General features: G+C 48.1%; 1 protein-coding gene and 1 pseudogene across 1 annotated transcript; both read right to left on the reverse strand.

Moving 5' to 3' along the window:
• Positions 1-33: 33 nt before the first annotated feature.
• Positions 34-5,540, reverse strand: LOC119253888 (steroid 17-alpha-hydroxylase/17,20 lyase-like; annotated as a pseudogene).
• A 12,109-nt stretch (positions 5,541-17,649) lies between these two features.
• Positions 17,650-23,686, reverse strand: LOC119253889 (steroid 17-alpha-hydroxylase/17,20 lyase-like). The gene is made up of 8 exons (XM_037521133.2): positions 23,390-23,686; positions 21,817-21,955; positions 21,356-21,585; positions 20,272-20,358; positions 19,703-19,918; positions 19,236-19,405; positions 18,531-18,634; positions 17,650-18,038 (listed from the first exon to the last, which is right to left on the reverse strand). Exons 1-8 carry the CDS (start codon positions 23,684-23,686, stop codon positions 17,749-17,751), a joined length of 1,533 nt encoding a protein of 510 aa, XP_037377030.1. The 3' UTR covers positions 17,650-17,748.
• Positions 23,687-25,803: the final 2,117 nt, after the last annotated feature.

Raw genomic sequence — 25,803 nt, forward strand, 5'->3', positions numbered from 1 at the left:
TTCTCAAGGCCCTTCTGAATAGAAACTGCTCAGTTTATGCACATCATGCCAGGGCTGGGGGAGGGGAGAGGTTAAAAGAGGGGGAGGGCCACCTCTAGTTCTGTGCTATCTGCTGGAGTCGGGTGCCAGGTTCTAGTTCTGGGGGCTCCCTTCAGCCTGGGCCTCCCTCCAGGCGTCTCGGACCTTGATCTTCACTTTGAAAGGTTCGACCTGAAAGACCACATTGGGGATACCTTCCAGAGCGGGCATGTGTCCATCATCTGGGACCTCGAAGTCAAACCTCTGCAGTAAACCAGGCATGAAGAGGAAAGAGCTCCCTGCGAGCCAGCATCTCTCCCCTATGCATGTGCGTGGTCCCGCTCCAAAGGGCAAGTAGCTTAAGGATGGTGAGATGAGCTGGTTCCCTGTTGGGTCCAAGAAGCGCTCTGTGGACAAGGGAGGCAGCCATCAGTCAGGGGGCAGGACAGGAGAAAGCAGAGACATGGCAGGTTCCAGAAGGCAGATAGTGCCCTGTCTGGGGAACCCCAGCCTGGGAGGGTGACAGCCTTACTTAGGGCCCTCTGGCTATTCTCAGGTTGGCCTCAATCATACACAGGTAGTAGAATGTCAGGAGGATGGGGAAAGAGGCAGTGTTAGCAGGTTTAAATGCCACCACCCAGGGGCCTAGAGTGTGTATGTGGGTACCATGTGACAACAAGCTTCTGAGAGGAGAGATTGCAATTGTGGGAAGACACAGAAGGAGTCTATTGTAAAGTTGGTGATTCTAGGGGATTTGTTAGGGGCGTCAACTGGTATACAGGATTGCAACCCAGAACTTTTTAGTAGGGGGGCCAGGCAGGAGTGAAGCCGAGTAGTCGGTGGAGCATAGAGAGTAGGCTGGCTGTTTGGCTCTGGAGCATGACAGGACAGATACTCACCAGGCATGAACTTGTCAGGCTGGTCCCACTCCTTCTCACTGTGATGCAGCGCCCACAAATTAATGATGATATCTGTGCCTTTGTCAATGGCATAACCACCAATGCTGCCCCAAAGAGGGAGAGGAAGGGGTTATGGAATGTTGTGGCTCCACCTGCTCAGCCCCAAGCCTGCACAGTCTGCTCCCTGGCGAAGAGACAAGTAGCCTCTCCTCCCTCACCCCTAATGCCTCACCTTTTCCTTAACTCTGCCACATCCATATGCATCTAGCACTTCTCCAACCCACTCTGCCTGATAACAATTTGTGTATGAACGCTGTGTAGTGGATACATGAGTGTTTTTACAGGTGGGGATGCATCTGAATTGGTGCACATCTGTGTGTGCCTGGGGCTGCTAGATTGGGTGGAGTAGAACTTGGGTCTTATCCAGACCACATGTCTCCAAGGACTGCAGGCCTCCTCTGAGGGAGGTCAGTAACCTGTAGGCTGTGACTATGTGAGTGTGTTGGATGTATTGATCAGTAGGCTCATGGGTAGTCTGTTTGATAGCCAATCATTGACCATAAGTTGATCAGCAAGCTATAGGGACCACGATGAAGGAGGGATCGACCAGATGGCCTGGGAAGAATGCTGAATGGATCGTTGTAGTGGGTGATAATGGGAGGGAAAGCACACCTGGAGTCGACGATAGCCTGGTGGGGATGAGCATTGGAGCCACGGGCCTGATGCGCAGCACCTCCCTGATGGTGGCCTCCAGGAGGAGGAGATGGTTTGCGGTCACTGAGAGTTGGTGTGCGGTTGAAACCAACATTCTGATCAAGCTCCTCCTGGATCTTCTTTTTTAGCTGTGGGCCAGAGGAAGTGGTTGTGATCAGCAGGCTCAAGCCTGGGAGAACATGACATTATGATAATTCTATTGTCAAATCTACAAGAGCTGTCTAGACCCTTCCCAGTGGTGAGTGTGCAACTCAGGTCTTTCTTCCAGATAATGGGATATTTTCTCCCTAGACCACAGCTAAGCACTGCTTGGGTAAGGGGTGGGATTACCAATTTTTCTGGACAGAAGGTCTGAGGGTAGTGCCTCTACCTCTCTCTGGGATCAGAGGTTGGGCTGAGTGCAGTAAGGATGTTTTGGAAGACTGGAGTAGAGAGAAGCCCACCTGAGGATAATGCAGCAGGAAGGCCACAGTCCACTGTACCACAGAGCAGGTGGTCTCCACACCAGCCCCAAAGATGTCCCCGATGGTGCTGAGAATGTGTTTATCTGAAAGCAACTTTGAATACTGGTCTGGGTCTGCATTGCTGTTGCCTGAGTTCATCTGAGCTTGGATCAACACGTCCAGCATGGTGTTGATAGAGTTGCTGCTGAAGTTCTCCTGGTAGGTGAGATTGGAGACAGTGCTAAGGACGGAGCCCCATCTGAACACCCTCCTTTACTTCCATCCCAGAGTAGAGGTTCTCCTTTTAGATAAGGGAGAGCCGTGGCCTAGGTAGGACCTATGATATATGGAATTAGGAGGCTACACTGGGCCCTCCTTGAATTTGGGTTTTGGTGGTCCTTTCTAGGACCTCTTCAGTTCCTCATTTCCCCACCCCCATCATGAGTTGAGTCCATCTCCATTGATGCCAACAGTGTGCCAGGCTCTGGGAGGTGGGGAGAGCCCCAGTGTCCAACATCAATCCAACCTGTTTACACATGTTCAAGTATTCAATCTCTTCTGCTCCATCCTACCTTATATTTTTCAATGATTTCACTCAGGCATTGTTCTCTCATTTGTACACAATTCCTCATCATTTCTAGGGTTTTATTGGGGAAAATCTGAAAAGTAGGAAAATAATCATTTTCATTTAATTTCTTTAGCTGCCCAAATCCTTCTTGGAAGAATTCTCTCTCTAGAGAGTTCCTATTCCACCTGGACTTCAGTCAAAATTGAGGTTATGGGGACCTAAATGGGATCATCAGTGATAAATAGGATAATATCAAGGGCCTCCCTGCTGGCACAAGGGGTTAATTATAGCACTTGTGAAGCTATCCACAGCTTCTACAGCCCAGAGTTAGGTAGGACCTAGCAGACCTCTCCTGACTTGCCTGCTGCTCCCCTCAGCAGTGTACTTCAGCCAATCTGCCTGTTCTGTTCCCCACTCTGTCTCTGGTGAATCCTCTCACCCCCAGCATCTCTGGCCTGTACCCCATCTCTTGTATGTATAAATAAAAATAAATCTTTAAACAAACAAACAAACAAACAAACAAATAAATAAATAGGATAATATCAACAAGGCAGAAGGGAGTTTCTCACTTCCCATTCCCCATTCTTTCAAATATTAAAACTGAATGAGGTAAATACTTAGATATATGCTATGTGCAGTCTTTAGAAAGTAGAGACAGACATGACTCTGGAGCGTAGGCAAATTCTTTAATCCCAATCACTGTTATCTTTGAAGGGTGAATATGAAGAAAACTACCTTTGGTGAAATGGCACGACAAATGCTTGTGGAGTCCCCTAATATTGACACATGGCCATTGATAACTCAATGAAAGCCATGTTCAGGGTCTTAACGAATGATTAAAATGTTAATTCTATTTGTTCAGTGGAGGGGCAAGGTTTTATGTGTCAAGGTGGGAGCTGTTATTGTGGCTGAGGTAGAAATGAGTAGTATGGTCCTAGAGCTGAGCAGTAATTTTTCAAAACTGGGGACCCTGGAAAGGTCTGCTGGGATCTGAGGGGGGGGCCTGGTCTCTTCCTCACCTGCAGGATAGGGAATATGTCTGCCATAGTGTTCTGGCCCAGAGCATCCATGATGCCATTAATGTAATGCTCTATGGTCTTGAATTCAGGATCCTCAATCTTGAAGGTGAAGTTGAAGCAGATGAAGCACATAATGTTGGTCACCGCCAGGAAGACAGGCAAGGACAAATCTACTGGCTGTCCATTCTGCGTGGCCAGGAAATCAGACAGTAAACTGATTTCCTGACATACTGAGGGGAGAAAAGAGCATAAAGGTGGGAACTAAGCAACACTCTCAACCCTTATGTGGCATGCAGTTCCATCTTAACCAGGGACAGATAGCAAAATAACAGTATTTTTTAACAGTAGCTAAATAAATGTAAATTAAGGCAATAATAACCAATTTCCCCTCCCCAACCATCTTAAGACAGCCCCGGGAGCCAGATGGTACTTACTCATGTTGTCTAGTCTCTGGTTGCCATCCTTAAAAAGAGCAAAGGTAGCCTGCACCAGCTTCCGATGCAGGTGCCACTGGGCACCATGGTCAGCGAAGGCAATGCCCTTTCCATTGTCTGACAGGATGCCTAAGGTCACCTTTAGAGAGCAGGAAACACTGTAGGAAGCAGGCATCATCTACCTGCCTTGTCCTGGGCTTCCTGCACCTGTTCCCCTTAATGAGAGAAGACAGGCACCTGCTTATCCCTATGTGGGCACCGTGCTGCTCTACTCCACCATGATTTTAGGCCTTGGTAGGGCAGTTCTAAAACCTCCTCATCCAGACCCAGTTCCCAATTCCATAAAGGAGGCAGTGTGAGGAGAAGAAATAACCCTGAATTCAAATCCTAGGGTCCTGACATTTAGTTAAAATTATAGGTTGGCTTTTGGGCAGGCAACTGTGGATGGATATGGTCTTTGAATTCTGTTTCCTAGGTGCAGAGAGCAGGCATTCTGGTAGAGAGGACTGCCTAGACTTTTGACTTTCCCTGGGCCCTCTGGGGGTGCTAAAGGCACAGCAATGAATCTCCTTTAGGATTCCTCTCCTATTTGTATTGTGTATGCCTTTGAAGGCCACGCCTGGAGATACTAGCAGTGTTGTACACTCAGTTGGATCTTGGGCAAGTCACTGTTTTCATAGGTATGTACCAAAACCACAAAGGCCCAAAGCTTTCTCTGTTCCACCCTGACCCACAAGCCCATCTGACTAGCCTTTTCTTTCTTCTTTCCTGGAGAAGAGCTCAGAATTGTTGAGACTGAGGCAGTTGTCTCCCACTGGCCCTGGGACAATGCTTTATCTGCACTGTCATTAATTCGGGAAGTCTTGGCTGAGAGACATGATCATCCGGTTCAGGGGCAAGATGCCTGGAGTGAGGAACCCCCCTCTGCCCACTGCCTGGGCTGCCCAGAGAATGAAACTTTTTTCAATTTTCCTGCCTGGTTGAGAGATTAGATGGGGGCTGAATTCACTCTCCAATCACAACCCAAATCACGCTCTGTCCCTGAAGGTATTACAGGCTATTGGAGCTGGGATGGTCGTTGTAGACATGGTGAGAGAGAGAGAGAAAGGAGGCACAGGGCACTGCTTACCACTTGGGGCCGCCCAGCGAAGTCCTTGCCTTTCTTGATCAGCACCTCCCTGGCCAGCTGGTGCTCCCCAATGATCACTGTAGTCTTGCTCCCCATACGAAGGGAATAGATGGGGCCATATTTTCTCTGCAGCTTGAAGAAATTCACATGTGGATGTCCATGTCTGGGGAGGAAGGGAAGACTGCCTACCAAGGGCAGGGCTGGGAGGCTGTTGGGGTACTTGACAACAAGGCACTTCCCCTTGGGCCAGAAGAAATAAGTCAGGATCAACATCAAGAGAGTGAGGAGCTCCCACATGGTGGCAGATGGGGCAGGCACTGTGGTTGAAAGAGCCACTTAGGGAGCATGGAGGCCTTTTAAAGGGTGGGGTCTGACCTGGGTGTTTATGATGTCTTACCATGTGGAAGTTTAAACTGAAGCAGAGATACCTTAAGCCTCACCCAGACAGGGAGGGGAGGGGCAATCGATACCAGTGTGACCTGTTCTGACAAGTAATATGACCCCTGCCTTAGAAGACATAACAGCGCCCTTATGGTTGCGTGATACTTAGGGAAATACTTCTCTTGCTTCCAAGAATGCTGATAACATCAGTGCCTGAGGAGTACCAAGATTTTAATTGATAACATAGAAGGAGAGACACCACCAGAAGTACTTTCAATCCTCTTCTGATCTACGGCCCCTAGACTACTTGGCATCTTCTCTACTTGAGAGAGAAGAACCCGTCCCATTCCTGCATGTTCCCACACCCTTTCTCCTTCATCATAGTCTCTCTTCACTTGCTGTTCAGGGAGGAAGTCTTCCAAGTACTGACTCTGCTGCCTCCTGACTTAGTGCCACTTGCTAATAAAGCACCTCTTTGCTGGGAATAAACTTGTGGTTCAGAGTCTGGCTTCTGATCACCAGGGATATGACCTGCTTTGATTAGTAACACCTTCTCAGCAGTGGTTCAAGTCTACGGTACAGAGTAGGTAGAGTCTAGCTCCCTCTTGGAGCTCCTCCTTTGTCAATGTCCCCAAGTTGTCCAGAAGCAGGTATTATCTTGGTCAGGAATCAGGTTTGGGACTTTACATGTTTGAAAAATCAAAATCACTGGACAGATGACATTTTTGAGTGTTATAGCCAACAGAGACTGTCAGAGACATTTTATCCAATTTTATTATTTAACAGGTAGAGAAAGTATGGCCCTTAAAGGTAAGGCTTATAGAAGGTCCTACAAGATAACGACAGCAAGAAGCCAGGTGTCCTAACTCCTGGTTTGCTGCTGTCTCCATAGGCAGTGGAGCCCAGGGGTTGAGAGCATGAGCCCTAGAGTCTGAGAGGCTTGGGTTCCAATTCTCACCTGGTCTCTTTCTATTTATGTGATCTTGGATGAGTATCCAAGAACTTTATTATATTGAAAGCTCCATGGCAGAATGAGAGGAGTAGATTGGCCTGGCCCCTTTGGACTTCCATTCTGGCTTCCAGTTGGGTGCAAGTGACAGACTCTCTATGATTCTGAAAGGGTGAAAATGTCAACATAGAAACAAGGCCTCTGTGTCACTGTCCGTTACAGCAACCTTCAGAACACTAAGTTGTGTCCTTAGGTCATCAGCATAGACCTCCCCTAGGCCTTCAGCACACTGCCAGCATTCCCTGCTGATTTTCTTTAGGAGGATGAGTCATGGAGATACCACCCAGACCACCTGTTCCATCCCAGGCACCACAAGAGGAGCTTGTCAACAAGGACTAGAGATAACCCCAGGACATGAGCAGTCTTGCAGAAGCAGTGAACAGCAGCTTTTCCTCAAGATGCCCTCAGAAAATCCCTACTCGAACTCAAGACTTGAGGTGGTTTCTTTAGAGGTGGAGCCCATCTCTTAGATATACCAGTTTTCAGAGTCCACCTAGGTCTCCTGATGCCAGCTCTACTCTGTGTTTGGCTTCGGAGTGGTGGGAAGCAGGGTGGACTTTGGACAAAATTCTTCAGCCTCCTCACTCATGGAGTCTGCAGTCTCAGACCATTGCAGGAGCAGTGACATTTCATAAGGCACTTGATCCTGGACAGAAGCTCTTTCTGGACAAGGTGAGAGAATAATATCAGGTTGAACTGGAAGGAGAACTGCAAAGGTTGACCAGCTTCACTTTGAAGAACTGAAATTTGTAGTCATTGAAAAATCAATCTTGAAGAAATGATGTGGCACTTATCTGGTAATTTGCGCTAGATTTGTTAACAACTACTCAGCCTAATCAGAATAACATACCTCTCACCAGAATGAAATGTTCTTTTATTCTGATTCACAATAAGCAATTTTGGGTTGAAAAACTATAAAAGTAAAGTAGACGTAAAATATTTACTATTTTAACTCTCTTTAGGAGAACAAGTAGTCACTTTAACTATACTCACAGCCTCCACAGTGTCTACTGCCAAGTCATTTTCCTCACCAAACAGAAAGTGTACCTATTCAATAGTAATTTCTCTTTCCCCCTCCCTTCTCCCTCGTTACCTCTAACCTTCTTGGTTCCTGTGAATGTGCCTATTTCACACAATGGAAACCATATAATACTAGTGTGTGTGTGTGTGTGTGTGTGTGTGGCTTATTTCAGTTAGTATGTTTCATTAGTATATGTTATCATTGTGGTAGCCTGTATCAGACCCCATACTTTTTATGACTGAATAATATTTTATTGTATGGTTATGCTGGGGTTCAGAGGCCAGCTGGTGGAGGACCCTGGAGGACAAACTGGGAAGAGGGAGGGGCAACCTCTGGTTAAGCCTCTTCCAGCATCTCAGTGGGTGTTAGCAGCTCTCCAGGCTGCTTGTGATGGGGGCCAGGGTCAGCCACAGCTGCCCTCATGCTCCTCTGGCCCTCAGGCAAGACCTGCAGCCACAGGCCAGCAGGACTGAGCTGCGGGAACAGTGGGGAATGCTCTACTACCACCGGATTAGCAAGCCCTTGGAGGCAGAAGGAGCAGCTCTAGGGGAAGATCCTGCCTCCTCACAGGGCATCCTTGATTTCTTTTTCTACTCTGAACCAGGCAGTTCTCAGCCTTGCCCTGTTGCCCTTCCGGAGCCCCCCTCAGTCAGGCGGCAAGGACAGGGCTGTTGAAGGTGTGCCTGGTGCCTGGGAGCTGGAGTTACAGCACCTTCCCTGGGCTGTGGGGCAGGGTCACTTCCACAGTCTAGAGTATCTCTGGACATATCTAGAATGGTCAGTGACCAAGGGCTAAAGTGGGTGGTTTCAAATTTCGGGAAGTTTGTAAATGCTCCAAGGCATTTACAAACCTTAGGAGTTTTGGAGTAGTGAGCAGGGGCAGTCTGGCACTTGACAGAAGGTGCTGTAGATACATGTTCCTGAGAATTTCACCCAAGAAAGGCTGGAGAGGAAACGTATATGACTTTGGGCATTAAGATTGGAGGGATATGTAGGGGTGGGTGGTGTCTGCGCATTCTGCACCCCCAGAACCAATTTTTTTAAAAGATTTTATTTTTATACAAGAGCCGGGGTACAGTCCAGATGCACAGGAGGGTGAGAGGATTCACCAGAGACAGAGCGGGGAGCAGAACAGGCAGACTGAGGAAACACACCGCTGAGGGGAGCAGCGGGCGCAACAGGAGAGGTCTGCCACACCATGTGGGACCCTCGCCAGCCGGCCGGGATTGAACCGGCGCTGCAGAGGCTGTGGACAATCTCACAGTGTGGAGCTCAACCGCCTGCGCCACCAGGGGAGGCCCCAGAACCAATTTTTTTTAAGAATTATTTTTTATTTATGCGTACAACAACTGAGATGTAGGCTATAGGTGAAGAGGGTGGGAGGATTCACCAGAGACAGAGCGGGAAGCAGAACAGGCGGAGATGCTGAAATAGACTGATGAGGGGAGCAACTGGTGAGATAGGAGAGAGAGGTCTGCTGTGCCATGTGGGTCAGCTCCCTGGCCGAGGATCTAACTCATGCCACAGTGGGTGGCAATAGTTCTGAGACTTTAGCCGCTGTGCCGCCAGAACCAAATTTTTTTTTTAAAGATTTATTTATTTATGCATACAAGATCTGACATGTAGGCCAGAGGTGTGGGGGGGAGGGGGGGTGGTGGTGAGAGGATTCACCAGAGACAGAGTGAGGTCTGGACAGGCCAGTGCTGAAATACACTGCTGAGGGGAGCATTGGGCGAGACAGAGTGGTCTGCTGTGTCTTTTCGGTTAGCCTCTTGGCACAGGGGTGATACTGCTGAGAGTTAACCCCTAGGCCACTAGGAAGCCCTGAATTTCATTCCCTCTTAAGGACTAACTCACTGAATTGCACCCCTCATTCCTTCTTAGGACTCATCATAAATCGCTATACCCTCATTCCTGGTAACTTGGAAAATTGATTATTACATTCCTAATACAAGTCTCTATTTCTCTCTGGGATGATAGTGCCAACAGAAATAAACCTCTGCTGATTCCTGAGAAAAATTTGGGTTTTAGGTGCAAAGAAATACCTGATTTAGTTGTTTATAGATACCTCTGTGATGAGGCCTGATTGGGATTATGACCCTTGCCTTAGCAGCCAGCATGGTTGTGTGATCCTTAAGGAGATACTTCTGTTGTCTCTGATGATGCTGATAAAATGTGCCTGAGGGGCACGTGAGGGTGGTTTTAACTGATAACACAGAAGAGACACATCACCAGAAATATTTTCAGCCCTCTCCTGTAAAGGATTGAAATCCTTCTCTAGGCAGCTCCGAGACTGCCCTGCACCTTCTCTCCTTGAGAGAGAAAACCCGCCCCACTCCTGCTTGTTCCCACGTTCCCTTTCCTCCTCCATAGTATCCTTTCACTTGCCCCTCTGGGAGGCAGCCTTCTCTGAGTACTGACTCTGCTGCCCTCCCAGCTTGGTGCTTGTAAGGGCAGGACAGGACACAGTGCAGGTTTTCTGATCCCATGCAGACTGGGTAAAGGAGGAGTAAGAGTCCTCAGTAGTTTTGCAGGTTTTTTATTGGGGTTCACCAGGCATATGGCAGGCAGGGGTGCTGGCTGGGGGGCTGGGAGGCTGGTAGGCCTCTAGCGTTCTATTTGGGCTCTCTAGCGTTCGTTCTGCTGCTTCTTGGCTTCTCTTTCGGCTTCTGCTTCAGCTTCTACTGCTGCTTTCTCTGCTTCGGCTTCTGCTGGCGTCCCCATGACGCCGCCCTTAAAAGCACAGTCTTAGCGCAGGTGTATCCCATCTACCTATGCCCACACCCTATTCCAGGTGCCCGCCATCAGGCATGCATTCAGGACAAGGATCCATCATCTATCCTGATGGCGGAAGGGCAGAAAAGCCTGACATTTTCTTTACCCTACAGTGCTACTCGCTACTAAAGCACCTCTTTGCTGGGAACACCCTTATGGTTCAGAGCCTGACTCTGAACCGCAGGGATATGACCTGGTTTGGTTGGTAGTGCTGTCTCAACGGCGGCTCAAGTCCAGAGCACAGGCAAGATAAAGTCTAGGTAGGGGGGCAATGGCCAGTCCTCCCTCTTGGAACTCCCCATTTACCATTGTCCCCGGATTGTGTAGAAGGAAGTAGTATCTTAGCGAGGAATCAGGTTTGGGATTTTCCATATTTGAAAATCAGAATCCCCGGACAGATGACATTTTTCAGGGTTATAGCCAGTAGAGGCTGCAAGTGAAAGTGCTATGGAACATCCCTGAGAAATTCACTGAGTGGGCTCCAGAGTTCTGAATTCATACTAAACCTTCTGTGAATCTACTACCCTTGTATCCCTGTTTCTAGTGTTTCTTGTTTAGAGCAGAAGCCCCATTAACTACTACAGCTGAACGTATGACCTGTAAACCCCATTCTTAGGTAGATAACCAGCGGGAATTGTTGCTATGTTCACCCAGAAGCATGTTCAAGGGTGCTCATAGTGGCACTGGTTATAATCATCTCAACCTAGGAATTTCCCAGATATTTATTGATTGTGGATGGGTAACTTGTGATCCATCACACAGTGGAATGTGAATGAACTGCAAGTGAATGAACTCCAGCTGCCTCTGCACACCCACAGGGATAACTGTCCCCAACACAGCGCTGAGTGCAGAAGCCAGCCCCAAGTGCATTCATGGGGCATGGGTTATGTCCATCAATTTCATAAATAGATAGAACTAATGCATGGTTGTAGAAGTCAGAATAGTGGTTACTCTGGGGGTGGCAAGTGACAGCAGGAGGGCTCAGGAGGGCTGTGCTGGGCAACAGGCAATGGTCTGCTTCTTCATCTGCAGGCCTTTGACACAGGTATGCTCATTTTGATCAGGACGGTATTTATTGAAAGTACATGGTTCTCCGTAAAGTGTTTACTTAAAAATTTGGTCTCTATGTATTTTGTGATGTTTCTGAGAATTGCATGAAGTATTAACATGTTTTCTTCCAAAGAGAGAATTTATACCTTTCATCAGTTCCTCAAAACAGTGGCTCAGTTTACCTGTATGCTCCCTTCTCTCAGCCCCTCTTACTTTATGATTCTTCTACTCCACCTGTCCTCCAGTTGCTGCTTTCTCTCTCTTTCTCCAAGACTGTTTTCCGGGACGCTCTGGTATTTTCACTTTCTAGAACAAATATTCTTCCTGGTTCTCCTTACCTAGCTAAAGAATATTCTCTCTGCCCCCTGCCTTACCTACCTGGACTCTTCTCTGTGGACAGCCCTTCCTGTGCTGTCCCTTCGAATGAAGACACTTCACGTCAGGGGCAGGCAGTGCAAGTGAGATTCTCTTCATTCCCCCCAGCCTGCCAGGTCCCCACTGCTCCAGCTCTGCGTATGAATTCTTGTGCTTTTGTAGTTTCAAACCTTCACTAGTGCCATTGCTTACTGACTTTCTGTGGCTCGTTTTCATTTGATTCTCAGCCTTCCTCTTCATCCTGCTGCCATGCTGCTGCCTCTGAGTCTATGGGAGTGATCAGCCCACATGGCAACCTCACAGTTTGACACCTCCTCAAATGCAAAGGTCTTCACCCCAATTTCCCTCCAATCACTCCTTCAAATTTCAAGTCTTTCCCTTAATTGTATGCTCAGCAGATAATCTTACCTTTTACTTAAGGAGTCTGAGAGCATTAAATTCAATCACCCATAGTTTCTCCTTTTCTGGTTCCTTCCCTTCAACCTGAGAGGTAAGCAATTGCCTCTTCTGTTTCTAATCACACCTCCAATATTTGGCAAAATACAATACTTTGTTGATATGTGCTTTGTCTTATATCATAGTCATTTCATCCTCATAAAAACTCATACTTTAGGTGTGACTCTTGTCACCATCTGCATTTTACAGCAGAGGAAGCAGGTATATGAACTTGCCCAAAGTCCTACGACTAGTCAAGTTGCACAAAGGTGGGATTCAGCAGTCTAGGGGTCTTAGCTCTTAACTGCATCTTATACTCCTTGTGATAATACAGCGTGACAAATTTTTATTAAGCACATTTTGTACAAGACCCATTGTAAGAATGTATTCTGTGAATGTCATACAATATACAGAATGAATCATTAATGTTTATAATTGTTGGTACTACATCCCCCATAGTAGGAGGTTAGAATACAATGGAGTAAAGTGGGAGAATATATGTCCTTTTTTATCCTGTATGTGATAAAGCGTCTCTCAAAGCATACTCGACTTTGTGCATGTGTCAGTGGAGTGATGTAGGAGGAAGAATTTTCCATGTATATCTTTCAAAAATTTATTTTATGTGAATGCAATTGAAATTGAGTTGATAATTAAAAAAGAAATAAGGAGAGAAGAACAGAGATAGAAACTATTTTAACTGACTGTATTACTCATATTTTTAAAAATAATCCACCCCTCTACCTGCTTTCTTGAGCCCATTCCTCAGACCTCCTACAGTTCTTAATTTGTTGTTGCTTGCCTCCTGCATCAACTCACCTCTTGAATGACTCTTACCTCAGCTGACTCAAATGCTTGATTTTTATCCCAAATAAAATTTGAGAATCCGCCATTGATATCACATTCCCCTCCAATTTTCCTTTAACCTCCCTCCTCTTTTATCTATCAGACTTGTGGGTAGAATAATGTAATGGACATAGTGAGGCTCTTGGGTGCTCTCAAGGACAGCCCCGAAGTGTGGTGGCGCAGCCAGCCTGCCCCTGCAGGTCGGGAGCCATGACTTGGGAAGGGGAAGAGGGACTAGACCACCATCTGACTCAACCCCGAAATTGCAGTGTTAGCCAACACGGATATGATGCTTTTATTATTCATCATGCCAGCCACCATGAGGTAGGCAGACTTACCTCCTTCCCGCTGAGAGGAAACTGAAACTCAAGAAATGTGGACTCAAGATCACAAGCTCATGTGGCCATGGAGGTGCTGGAGGCCAGGCGTTCTCTTGCAGGTTGCTCTGGGGGTTCCTGAACCAAATCTTACTGCCACACCGTGTCCCTCCTCCCCTTTGTGCCCTGTGCTCTAAAAGGACCAAGTGTTGACTGCTAGCCACCATTACCCTCCCGAGTGTGCTCACCTCTCTACCAGGTTCAGGGCCAATTGAGCAAGAGAGGGCAAAACACCTCACAAACACAGGGGTGGCACTTGTTTGTACTATGCCAGGTTGAAGCCAAAATGCTTAATTTGAACTGAGTTGTAAAAAGGTTATAAGTGACAGCTGCACAGAACAGCTCAGTTCCCCTGTGTCCTCAAGGTGAGAAAGAGTGGTTGTTATCCAAACCCTTCAGGGGGGGCCTCCCTGGTGGCGCAGCGGTTGAGCGCTGGGTTGCGAAGCTGCCCACAGCCTCTGCAGTGCCGGTTCGATGCCCGGCTGCTCCCCAGCCACTGGAGGAGGATCCCACATGGCGCGCAGACCTCTCCTGCCGCCCGCTGCTCCCCTCAGCAGTGTGCTTCGGTCCTTCTGCCTGTTCTGCTCCCCGCTCTGGCTCTGGTGAATTCTCTCACCCTCCCGCACTTCTGACTGTACCCAGTGCTTGTATAAATAAATAAATAAAATAAAATAAATCTTTAAAAAAAAAAAAAAAAACCCTTCAGGGGAATTTTCAACCCTCCACTTCCTCGAGGCATTCCTGTTGCAAGAATCTGCATTTGTGGAGGAATGTGGCTTGTGTTTCATGTCATTCCTGTTATGAAAGCAAAGAGCAACCTGTGGGGCAGGGAGTAACTTTCCCTGGGAAAGAAGACTATCTAGCTTTTGAAACTTTTAATTAGGATGGAGCCAAAGGAAACATTCCCTTCCTCCATTGATGACCCCTGAAGTTTCTTGTTGGAGTGCTGAGCCCTGCTGCCTGTTTTACCAAAAAACCAATAAACAGATAGGAATTGAATCTTTAAGAAGCGCAATTATCTAGATCGCTGCCCGGTGGGCTGAGAATGGTGGGCACATCACCCTGAAGAAATCATTCTTTTATTTTTATTTTATTTATTTATTTTAAAAGGTTTATTTATTTATGCACACAAGAGCTGGGGTGCAGGCCAGAGATGCGGGGGGTGAGAGGATTACCAGAGACAGAGTGGGGAACAGAACAGGCAGACTGACTGAAATACACTGCTGAGGGGAGCAGCAGGTGAGACAGGAGAGGTCTGCTGCACCATGTGGGTGGCTCCCTGGCCGCCTGGGGATTGAACTCGCGCTGCAGAGGCCGTGGTACTTAACCCCCTGCACCACCAAGGAGGCCCCATTCTTTTTTTTTTTTTTGTAAGATGTATTTTATTTTTGCATACAAGAACTGGGGTATAGGCCACAGGTGTGGAGTGGTGAGAGCATTCACCAGAGACAGAGTGGGGAGCCTAACAGGCAGATTGACTGAAATACTCTGCTGAGGGGAGCAGCAGGTAAGAAAGGAGAGGTCTGCTACACCATGTGGTTTAGCTCCCTGGCCGGGGATTGAACTAATGTTGTATTGGCTGCAGATAGCTTGATTGTGCTGAGACTTAACTCGTTGTGACACCAGGGAGGCCCTGAAGAAACCATTCTAACATCTCATCTCTAGCTGGCTGCTTTATAATGAGTCTTACGAAAAACAGTTGTAAGTGAATTGATTCACTAGGCCTGCCCATTCTAGTTGATGTTCTTGGTATTGTTTATGTTCTGTTCCAAGAATTTGTTATCGTTTCTGAGTATCGTGGTCTGGTACCTCCAGGGCTGCTTGTTTAATCTTAGTTCAAAGCAAGAGTTTTAGTTTAAAGAAAAGAGATCATTAGCCATTATAGTATGTATGCGCAGCCAGTACTATGTATGTGTGTCCAGATTTCTATACTAAGTAAGGTGACCTTTGGCTCTGTGGCCCTGGGAACTGATCCCAGGGCCTTCCTGGGCAAGGATTCTGAATTTGGGGTAGCTGCTGAGAGATGACAGCTCCAAGCTGGGCGCGACCTCCCGGATAGCAGACCAGACTCCTGGCAGATATCGCTGCTTCACAGGAGACTTAGGCACTGAGGTGTGTGTGTGCAACTGGGGCCAGAAAGAAGGTGTACAAAGCCAGTGAGAGCAGCTCCTGGTGAGTACCATGTACCATGTGTGCACAGGATTCTGGGGACAAGAGTGCAGCCCACCTCAGGGTTTCAGGGCACCCTTCCTGGAGTAGGGACCTCGAAACTGAGCTGACCAGGTGGACAGAAAAGTAAAGGGAATTCTAGGCAATATTTGCTCTACAGATTATTGAATGTGCAGTATGTGCCAGGCACAAGTGAGCATGGAAGACCCCAGGAGAGTGTGGGGTCCCATCTGAGGCTGTGAGCAATTTAATCTTTCTGGACAATTGCATTCTGGAAGTGACAGTGATGAGCTGGAGAGGTAAGGTGCTAATTAGAAGGCTTTAAGTTGTCTTAATTCTTTTAATTATAGACTGCTTGTTTCCCCAATACTGGGTCTTGTTTATGTGTCTTATCTATATATTAATTTTTCTTTATTTTAACAATGGGATTTTATTTTGAGGACTAATTAGTTTTTACAGTCATTAAGTAAATGAAAGACAAACACTTCATTTTCCTATCTCATAAGTTTTTTTTTTTTTAAAGATTTATTTATTATTTATTTATTTATTTATACAAGCACTGGGTACAGTCAGAAGCACGGGAGGGTGAGAGAATTCACCAGAGCCAGAGCGGGGAGCAGAGCAGGCAGAAGGACCAAAGCACACTGCTGAGGGGAGCAGCGGGCGGCAGGAGAGGTCTGCGTGCCATGCGGGACCCTCCTCCGGTGGCCGGGGAGCAGCCGGGGATCAAACCGGCACCGCGGAGGCTTCGGGCAGCTTTGCAACCCAGCGTTCAACCGCTGCACCACCAGGGAGGCCCCCTATCTCATAAGTTTTAACCAAAAAATAAAATCATAGATCTCAATGCCAGATAAATACTAAAGGAAATTAAATATAAGACAGACTAGATCATATGCCCCTCTGATGATGATGCTCCTTGCATGTGACTCTCTCAAAAAGGAGGAAATGGCAGTGGAGGTAACTAAGATAATAAGATGAGGGGCTGGAATCTTGTAATCACCAAATAAGTCCAAAGATTAAATAATAATTTTTGCTCAACATTCACAGCAAACTGTATAGTTTTTACTGATGGAAGCACATAAGTTACACTGAACATCACAAATGTAAATATGGTTCCTCTAAAACAGAGCAGCTCTTAGAGTTTACAAGAGCGGATTGTTAAATGGATAGGAATCTTACGGGTTGTTCACTAAAGCAGCACTTAAACAATTGTACTATATCAATTTACAAATGAATAAGTTATATTAAAAATGAAGGTAATATTAAAAATTACTACATCTGTCCTTAAGGTGATTGATGATTATGCTTCTGTAGGATGGAAATACAATATAAAGGCCTTTACTATATAATATGATGAATAACAAAAAGCTACATTGTCCCTTTCCATCTCTGTGTTCATTGACATCATGTCGGTAGTTCTATGGCTGTCACGTGGGCATATTTGTAGCACAGCATACAGCAGACTTTGCAAAGCAGGGCTCCCACTTCCCCCTCCTGCACCACACCAGGGAAATTGTTGTTCAATATGTACTTGTCACAGATAAGGAAAGAGCAGTTTGAGGCTCAAAAGGGACCCACTCCCTGCCTCACTGGCTCTGCCCTGGCCATGCTCACCTCTCCCACCTGGAGACCTTCCCACCCACAGTAACCTGGACCTTCAAGTGCTCCCTCAGCACCGGACACCTTCCCCAGGCCTTGCCACCACCCCTGACCATGTGTTTCCTGGCCGCCCTCCCCCTCCACCAGTCTCTCCTCATCTCACTCCACCATCACCAGTGTAGCTCATTTCAGTGAACTCAGGAGTCTCTGAAGTCCCTGTTTGTAGGTCAGTCCTCACGGGAATGTAGCATCGCGAGACTAGGGAGGTTGCCTGTCCAGGCCCTGTGAGAGGCACATAGCAGCTGTTCGATAAGTATTTGTTGAGAGAATGAATGAACCAGTGAGGAAATGAATGGGCTTCTCAAGGCCCTTCTGAATAGAAACTGCTCAGTTTATGCACATCATGCCAGGGCTGGGGGAGGGGAGAGGTTAAAAGAGGGGGAGGGCCACCTCTAGTTCTGTGCTATCTGCTGGAGTCGGGTGCCAGGTTCTAGTTCTGGGGGCTCCCTTCAGCCTGGGCCTCCCTCCAGGCGTCTCGGACCTTGATCTTCACTTTGAAAGGTTCGATCAGAAAGACCACATTGGGGATACCTTCCAGAGCAGGCATGTGTCCATCGTCTGGGACCTCGAGGTCAAACCTCTGCAGTAACCAGGCCATGAAGAGGAAGAGCTCCCTGCGGGCCAGCATCTCCCCTACACATGTGCGTGGTCCCGCTCCAAAGGGCAAGTAGCTTAAGGATGGTGAGATGAGCTGGTTCCCTGTTGGGTCCAAGAAGCGCTCTGTGGACAAGGGAGGCAGCCATGAGTCAGGGGGCCGGACAGGAGAAAGCAGAGGCGTGGCCAGGTCCCAGAGGGCAGATGGGGCCCTGTCCAGGCAACCCTAGCTTGGAAGGTGGACAACCTTACTTGAGGGACCCTCAGGCTATTCTCAGGTTGGCCTCAATCACTCACAGGAAATGGAATGTCAGGAGGATGGAAAGAGGCAGTGTTAGCAGGTTTAAATGCCACCCCTCAGTGGGCTAGGGTGTGTTTGGGGGGGCCCATGTCCCCACAGCATTTTGAGAAGAGAGATTGTAGTTAGTGCCAGGGACAGGAGGAGTCCAGTGTGAAGTTTGGCAAGTCTGGGGGATCAGAGAAATGTCAACTGGTACAAGTGGTTGTCACCCAGAGTTTTCCAGTAGCGAGCCTTGCAGGGGCGAAGCCAAGTAGTCAGAGGAGCACAGAGAGCAGGCTGGCTGTTTGGCTCTGGAGCATGACAGGACAGACACTCACCAGGCATGAACTTGTCAGGCTGGTCCCACTCCTTCTCACTCTGATGTAGCGCCCACATATTAATGATGACATCTGTGCCCTTGTCAATGGCATAACCACCGATGCTGCCCCAGAGAGGGAGAGGAAGGGGTTATGGAATGTTGTGGCTCCCACCTGCTCAGCCCCAAGCCTGCACAGTCTGCTCCCTGGCGAAGAGATAAGTAGCCTCTCCTCCCTCACCCCTAATGCCTCACCTTTTCCTTAACTTCTGCCAGATCCATATGCATCTAGCGCTTCTCCAGCCCACTGTGCCTGACTACCACTTGTGTATGAACCCTGTGGAGTGGGTGCATGAATGTCGGGGCAGGTGGGGATGCATCTGAGCTGGTGCACATCTGTGTGTGCCTGAGGCTGCTGGACTGGGCTGAGGAGAGAGTACCCAGTCTTATCCAGACCACGTGTCTCCAAGGACAGCGGGCCACCTCTGAGGGAGGTCAGTAACCTAGGACTGTGACTGGGTGTGAGTCTGATGGATCCATTAATGGGTATGCTCATGGGTAGGCTGATTGATACTCAGTGATGGACCATCAATTGATCAGCAAGCTAAGGGGACCAGGATGAAAGAGGTACTGGGCAATGGGAAGATGGCAAGATAGGGACCCAAATCATTGCTCAGATGATGCTGAATGCATCATGGGATGGGGTGATATAGGCAGGAAGGCACACCTGGAGTTGACGACAGCCCTGTGGGGCAGAAGCAGTGGGGATGCAGGCCTGATGCGCAGCACCTCCCTGATGGTGGCCTCCAGGAGGAGGAGATGGTTGCGGTCACTGAGAGTTGGTGTGCGGCTGAAACCTACATTCTGATCAATCTCCTCCTGGATCTTCCTTTTCAACTGTGGGCCAGAGAAGGTGGATGTGACAACAGGCTCAAGCCTGGCCTTAGTGAACCTATTGCCACATCCAGTAGAGAGAGTCACACGCAGTGCATTTGTGAATGTGCTACCCACACCATTGTTCCAGAAGGTATAGGTCCTCCCGAGGGCAGAGCCAAGCTCTGCTCATTAAGGACTGCATCATGAGTCTTTCTGCAATGAAGTTCTGACGGTTCTGCCTCTCTGGAAATCAGGAAAAGAGTTTGGGCTGGCTGGGATCAAGGGTGTTTAGGAAGAATGGAATGAAGGGAAACCCACCTGAGGGTAATGCAGCAGGAAGGCCACAATCCACTGCAACATGGATGTGGTGGTCTCCACACCGGCCGCAAAGATGTTCCCGATGGTGATGAGAATGTGTTTATCTGAAAGCAGCTTTGAATCCCGGCCTGGTTCTGCATTGTTGTTGTCTGAGTTCATCTGAGCTTGGATCAGCACGTCCAGCATGGTAGTGATACAGTCGCTGCTAAAGTTCTCCTGGTAGGTGAGATTGGAGACAGTGTTGAGGGCAGAGCCCCGTCTAAAACCTACTTTCATCCCAGAGTGGAGGTTCCAGTCGGTGATGAGGGAGCACAGTACCTAGGTAGGACCTATGAGATGTGGAGTTAGGAGGCAGCACTGGGCCCTCCTCAAACTTTGGGCTTAGGGCTAACTTTGGGCTAGAATCCTTAGTTCCTCACTTCCCCACCCCCATGATGAATTGAGTCCATCTCCATTGGTGACTACTGTGTGCCAGGCACTGGGAGGTGGGGAGAGCCCAGTGTCCAGCATCGACCCAATGTTCTTACGCGTTCAACATGACTCATAATCTCTTCTGCTCCAGCTCCTACCTTGTATTTTTCAATGATTTCAGTCAGGAATTCATTTCTCATTTTAACACATTTTCTCATCTTTTCCAGGTTTTTGTTGGGGAAAACCTGAAAAGTAGACAGAAGAATCAAATCCTTTCCTCTTCCACTGTCCTTTTCCTGCCACACAAATCTCTCCTGGCATGACTCTGTCTGCCTACTCCCCTAGGCCTTAAGCAAAATGGCGGCAAGATAGGGCCCCAAATCGATGCTCAGATAAGTAGGACAGTATCCATGATGGGAGAAGGGAGTTTTTCACTTCCTCTTCCTCATTCAATCAAACATCAAGACTGAGTGAGATGTACTTAAGATGTACTTAGTACATCTGCCACGTGCCCAGCCTTTAGGAATAAGGGAGAGGGGTTCTGAAGCCTGGGCAAGTTCCTTGACTTCTCAAATCTTTCTCTGCTGGATGAGAGTAATGAAATCTACCTCCAGGGGCAATGTATTCATTGTGTACAGGTGGAAATGGCAGTGTATACCTCAATGAGAACCATGTATTATGATTCTTAAAATGCATCATTAAAATGCTATGTCTTTCTTTTTTTATATTCAAAAGAATAGGTTTATCCTAAAGGCAGAGAAGAGTAAAGGACCCTTGCACAGCACAGGGGCAGAAAGAACTGCTCAAACACTATTTCTGCTTATGAAGAGAAAGTACAAGGTTTTAAGTGCCTATGGAGATAGATGTCACTGTGGCTTGGTGGTCAGGAGTAAGTTGTGTCTGGAGCCCAGGAGTACGAGTTAAGACCTGGGGATCAGCCTAGGGGTTAAGTCTCAGCCCTATCACAACTGTGGCCTGAGTCAATACTGGCCAGAGAGGTAACCCACATGGTGCAGCAGGCGTCTCCTGTCTTGCCTGCCACTCCCCTTAGCAGTGTATTTCAGTAAATCCAGCTGTTCTGCTCCCCATTCTGTCTCTGGTGGATCTTCTCACCTTCCACATCTCTGGCCTGTACCCCAGCTCTTGTTTGCATGAATAAATAAATCTTTAAAAAAAAAGAAGTCTTGGGGACCATGTCAGTTTCTGCTGACATCTGAATGTGGGACCTGGTCTCATCCTCACCTTCAGGATGGGGAATATGTCTACCATAGAGTTCTGGCGCAGAGTATCCATGATTCCATTGTTGTAATTCTTAATGATCTTGAGCTCAGGATCACCATTCTTGTAGGTAATGTTGAAGCAGATGAAGCACATAATGTTGGTCATCGCCAGATAGATAGGCAAGGACAAATCTACAGACTGTCCATCTTGGGTGGCCAGGAAATCAGACAGTAATCTGATTTGCTGACAGACTAAACAGGGACAAGAACATAAGGGTGGTGAATGAAGCAATACTTTGAACCCCTGTCTACCTACTCCATTGAACCAGAGAGAGCAAGAGAACCAGAGAAGAGGACATGCCTGCAGGAGAGAGAGCCCTTGTGTGCTAATGGCCACTAGATGGCAGCAGTGATGCAGAAACTGCTAGAATGAGCTCTTCAAAACCCTTTACCCCATAGCTTTGGGCCCAGTCTGGTACTCACTGATGTCATCCAGTCTCTTGTTGCCGTCTTTGAACAAAGCAAAGGAAGCCTGTGCCAGTTTCCGATGCAGCTGCCACTGGGCACCATGGTCGGCAAAGAAAATGCCCTTTTGGTTGTCAGAAAGGATGCTTTGAGTCACCTTTAGAGAGGAAGAAACACAGTAGGAAGCAGATATCATCTACCTAGCTTGCCTTGTGCCTCTAGCACCTATTCCCCTTCCCAAGGGAGAACACAGGTACCTGCCAAGCTGCTCCCCCTCCCCCCATGTGGGGCTTCCCTGGTCCGCTCCACGGTGACTGTGAGGCTTGGTAAGGCAGGTCCAAGCCCCCGTTCCAGCACCCCCCACTCCCTGCCCCCAACCGACAAAACCCTGGCTTTGAATCTAAGGGTCTAGTGATTTAGTTTAATGACAGGTTGACTTTTGGGCCTGTCCTTTGTGATTGGTTTCTTCCCTGGGGCAAGAGCTGGGGCTGGACAAGCTCTCTGAACTGTGTTTCTTGGGGACTGGAGAGGGGGGGCAGGCAGGCCAGTGGAAAGCAGGACTGTCCAGGTTCTGCCTCTTCTGGGCCCTACGCGAGTGCTGAAGGCGCATCAGCTCATCTCTTTCTGTTTATCTTTGCATGGCAAGTCTGCGTGCCATGGAAATTTGGCCACCACAGCCAAATCTGAGAAGAGCAGGAGTCTGGTATACCCTCTGCTCGGGGGGCAAGGCACCATCTCCAGAGGTAGCCCCCTCCCCAGAAGCATGAGGGTTCAAAGCTTTCCTTCTTCTACCCTCACCCACTAGCCCCATCAGATCTCTTTCTTTTAGGGAGAGAAGAGCTCAGAATAGTCGGGAGTGAGGCAGTTGACCCACTGAGCTGGCTGACTGATGCAAGCAAAGAAAGGCAAGTCATCAGTCATCCCGATCAAAGATGGGAGTCTGGGTTCCTGTCTGGGTGTTCAGGTAAGCAGTGAGCTGCAGGGTGCTAGGACGGGGCTCTGGCAGTGTTTCTGGATCTCAGGCCCCTCCTCTTCCCCTAGAAGCACCTGAGTGAGCTCAGTAGGATGCACCATTCAGCCCTGAAATGCTACCATGGGTCAGACCCTGTGAGCTGGAGCAGCTGCAGACAGATCCAGGGAAGTTGCACCCTGTCCTCCCAGGGCCCGGCTTTTCGGCTTTTCCCATCCCCCTTCCCATGGAGAGAGTGAGCACTATGCCCATCTTGCACATGAAAAGGAACTTCATAAAGACTGTTTTCTGAGCATTTACTAAGCTGGATACCGGCCTCATTGCTTCATTAGCACTGTCATTAATTAGGGAAGTGTTGGCTGAGAGACATTATCATCCAGTTCAGGGGCAAGATGCGTGGAGTGAGGGCTCCACTCTGCCCATGCCAGGGCTGCTCAGGGTATGAGAGTTCCTTTCATCCTTCCTGCCTGGTTAAGTCACTGAATGGGGTCTGAACTCACTCCCCACCCACAGCCAAACCACAGTGTCTCTGGAGGAATTACAGGTATTGTGGACTGGTCTTGGCTGAGACCCGCACAACCCCAGGGGATGGTGAGAAAGGAGGCACAGGGCACAGCTTACCAATTGGGGCCGCCCGGTGAAGTCCTTGCCCTTCTTGACCAGCACCTCCCTGGCCAGCTCGTGCTCCCCGACGATCACTGTATTCTTGCTTCCCATATGAAGGGAATAGATGGGGCCATATTTTCTCTGCATCTTGAAGAAGTTCTCATGCTGATGTCCATGTCTGGGGAGGAAGGGAAGGCTGCCCACCAAGGGCAGGGCTGGGAGGCTGTTGGGGTACTTGGCACCAGGGGACTTGCCCTTGGGCCAGAAGAAATAGGCCAGGGTGAGTAGCAAGAGAGGGAGGAGCTCCCACATGGTGGCAGGCTGGGTGGCACTGTGGGTGGAACATCCGCAGCCACTTAGGGTCTATGGAGGACTTTTAAAGGGTTGACCTGACCTCTGGAATTTTATGATGTCATGAAATGTGGAAATTTATCCGGGAGCACAGGCAGAGCTGAGTCCTCTGTCAGAACAGGGAGGGGGTGGGGATAGATATTGTCGCCAGATCACCTCAGTTTTCAACAGAAAATGCACCTGGGCTAAATAATTTTGGAATAAGTTGAATGAAATCTAAGCATTGTTTTGCATTCCCTCTTCAGAATTAACTTTTTGCTCATTGAATTGCACCCTTATTCCTTCCTGATCATTAGATTTAGACTTTACCTGCACTTCTGGGAACCTTGAAAGTCAATTGTGTTACATCCCTAATATCTCGGAGAATCTCTATGTCTCTTTGAGTTGATAGTGGTATCAGAAACGAGCCTCAGTTGATTGCCAAGAAAATATGCTCATGGAAAGTCAAACTCCCTGACTCCTGTCACCTAGACTTAGCTGGCACCTCCTGGGACTTAGAAATGTGGAGCCGTGACTTCCCTCACCATCCTTTGCCCCTTATAAATTTCCAGCAACCCCCAACCAGCATTAAGGGTGTTGGTTGATTTGGGGTGCCTGTGCCTCTGACTTCCTTGATGATATCTCAAATAACCATTAGTCACATACATGTAATTCATCACGTACAGATAATTCCCCTGAATCAGAATTTGGTTTTCATCGCTTCTCGGCCTTTTGGCTAAGATCAAGTGCAGAATTTGGTTTTCTGGGCGCTAGTGAAATACACTCTTTGGTTGTTTATAGATACCTCTGTGGTGGGGCCTGAACTGGGAATGTGTCCCCTGCCTTAGAGCTACCATTGTACAGCTCTCCGGCCATGATGGTAGTTGTGTGATACTTAGGGAGATAATTCTCTTGCCTCCAAGGTTGCTGATAATGTCAGTGCCTGAGGAGCACCTGAGGTTTTAATTGATAGCACAAAGAGAGACACTACCAGCAGTATTTTCATCATTTCCTGAATTACAGCCCCTAGACACACTGGCACCTTCTCTACTTGAGAGAGAAGAACCCGCCCTGCTCCTGCATGTTCCCACACCCTTTTTCTCCTCCATAGTCTTCCTTCACTTGCCACTTGGGAGGCAGCCTTTTCCAAGTACTGACTCTGCTGCCCTCCCAACCAGTGCCACTTGCTAATAAAGCACCTCTTTGCTGGGAACACCTTCGTGGTCCAGGGATATGACCTGCTTTGTTTGGTAATGCCGTCTCAGCAGTGGCTCAAGTCTAAGATACAGACAAGGTAGAATCTAGGTACGGGACAGTGGCTGGTCCTCCCTCTTGGAGCTCCTCATTTGTCAAGGTCCCTAGGTTGTCCAGAAGCAAATAATATCTTGGTCAGGAATCAGGTTTGGGACTTTTCATGTTTGAAAATCAAAATCAGGAGCCTCCCTGGTGGCGCAAGGGGTTATGATGCAACCTGTGAAGCTATCCACAGCCACTGCAGCACTAGTTCATTCCCAACCAGGGAGCTACCCACATGGTGCAGCAGACCTCTCCTGACTAGCCCGCTGCTCCCCTCAGCAGTGTATTTCAGTCAATCTGCCTGTTCTGTTTCCCACTTAGTTTCTGGTGAATCCTCTCACCTCCCATACCTCTGGCCTGTGCCCCAGTTCTTGTATGCATAAATAAATAAATGTTTAAAAAAAGAAAATCAAAATCACTGGACAGATGACATTTTTGAGGGTTATAGCCAAAGGAGACTGTCAAAGTCATTTTATGCAATTTTATAATTTAACAGGTAGAGAAAGTATGGCCTTTAAAGGTCAGGCTTATAGAAGGTCCTACAAGATAACGACAGCAAGAAGCCAGGTGTCCTAACTCCTGGTTTGCTGCTGTCTCCATAGGCAATTGAGCCAGGGGTTGAGAGCATAAGCCCTAGAGTCAAAGAGGCTTGGGTTCCAATTCTCACCTGGTCTCTTTCTATTTATGTGATCTTGGATGAGTATCCAAGAACTTTATTATATTGAAAGCTCCATGGCAGAATGAGAGGAGTAGATTGGCCTGGCCCCTTTGGACTTCCATTCTGGCTTCCAGTTGGGTGCAAG

This window comes from Talpa occidentalis, unplaced genomic scaffold (genome assembly GCF_014898055.3).
Source record: "Talpa occidentalis isolate TD23 unplaced genomic scaffold, MPIMG_talOcc4v2.1 talOcc4.226, whole genome shotgun sequence".
In the NCBI taxonomy this organism is placed as follows: Eukaryota; Metazoa; Chordata; class Mammalia; order Eulipotyphla; family Talpidae; genus Talpa; species Talpa occidentalis.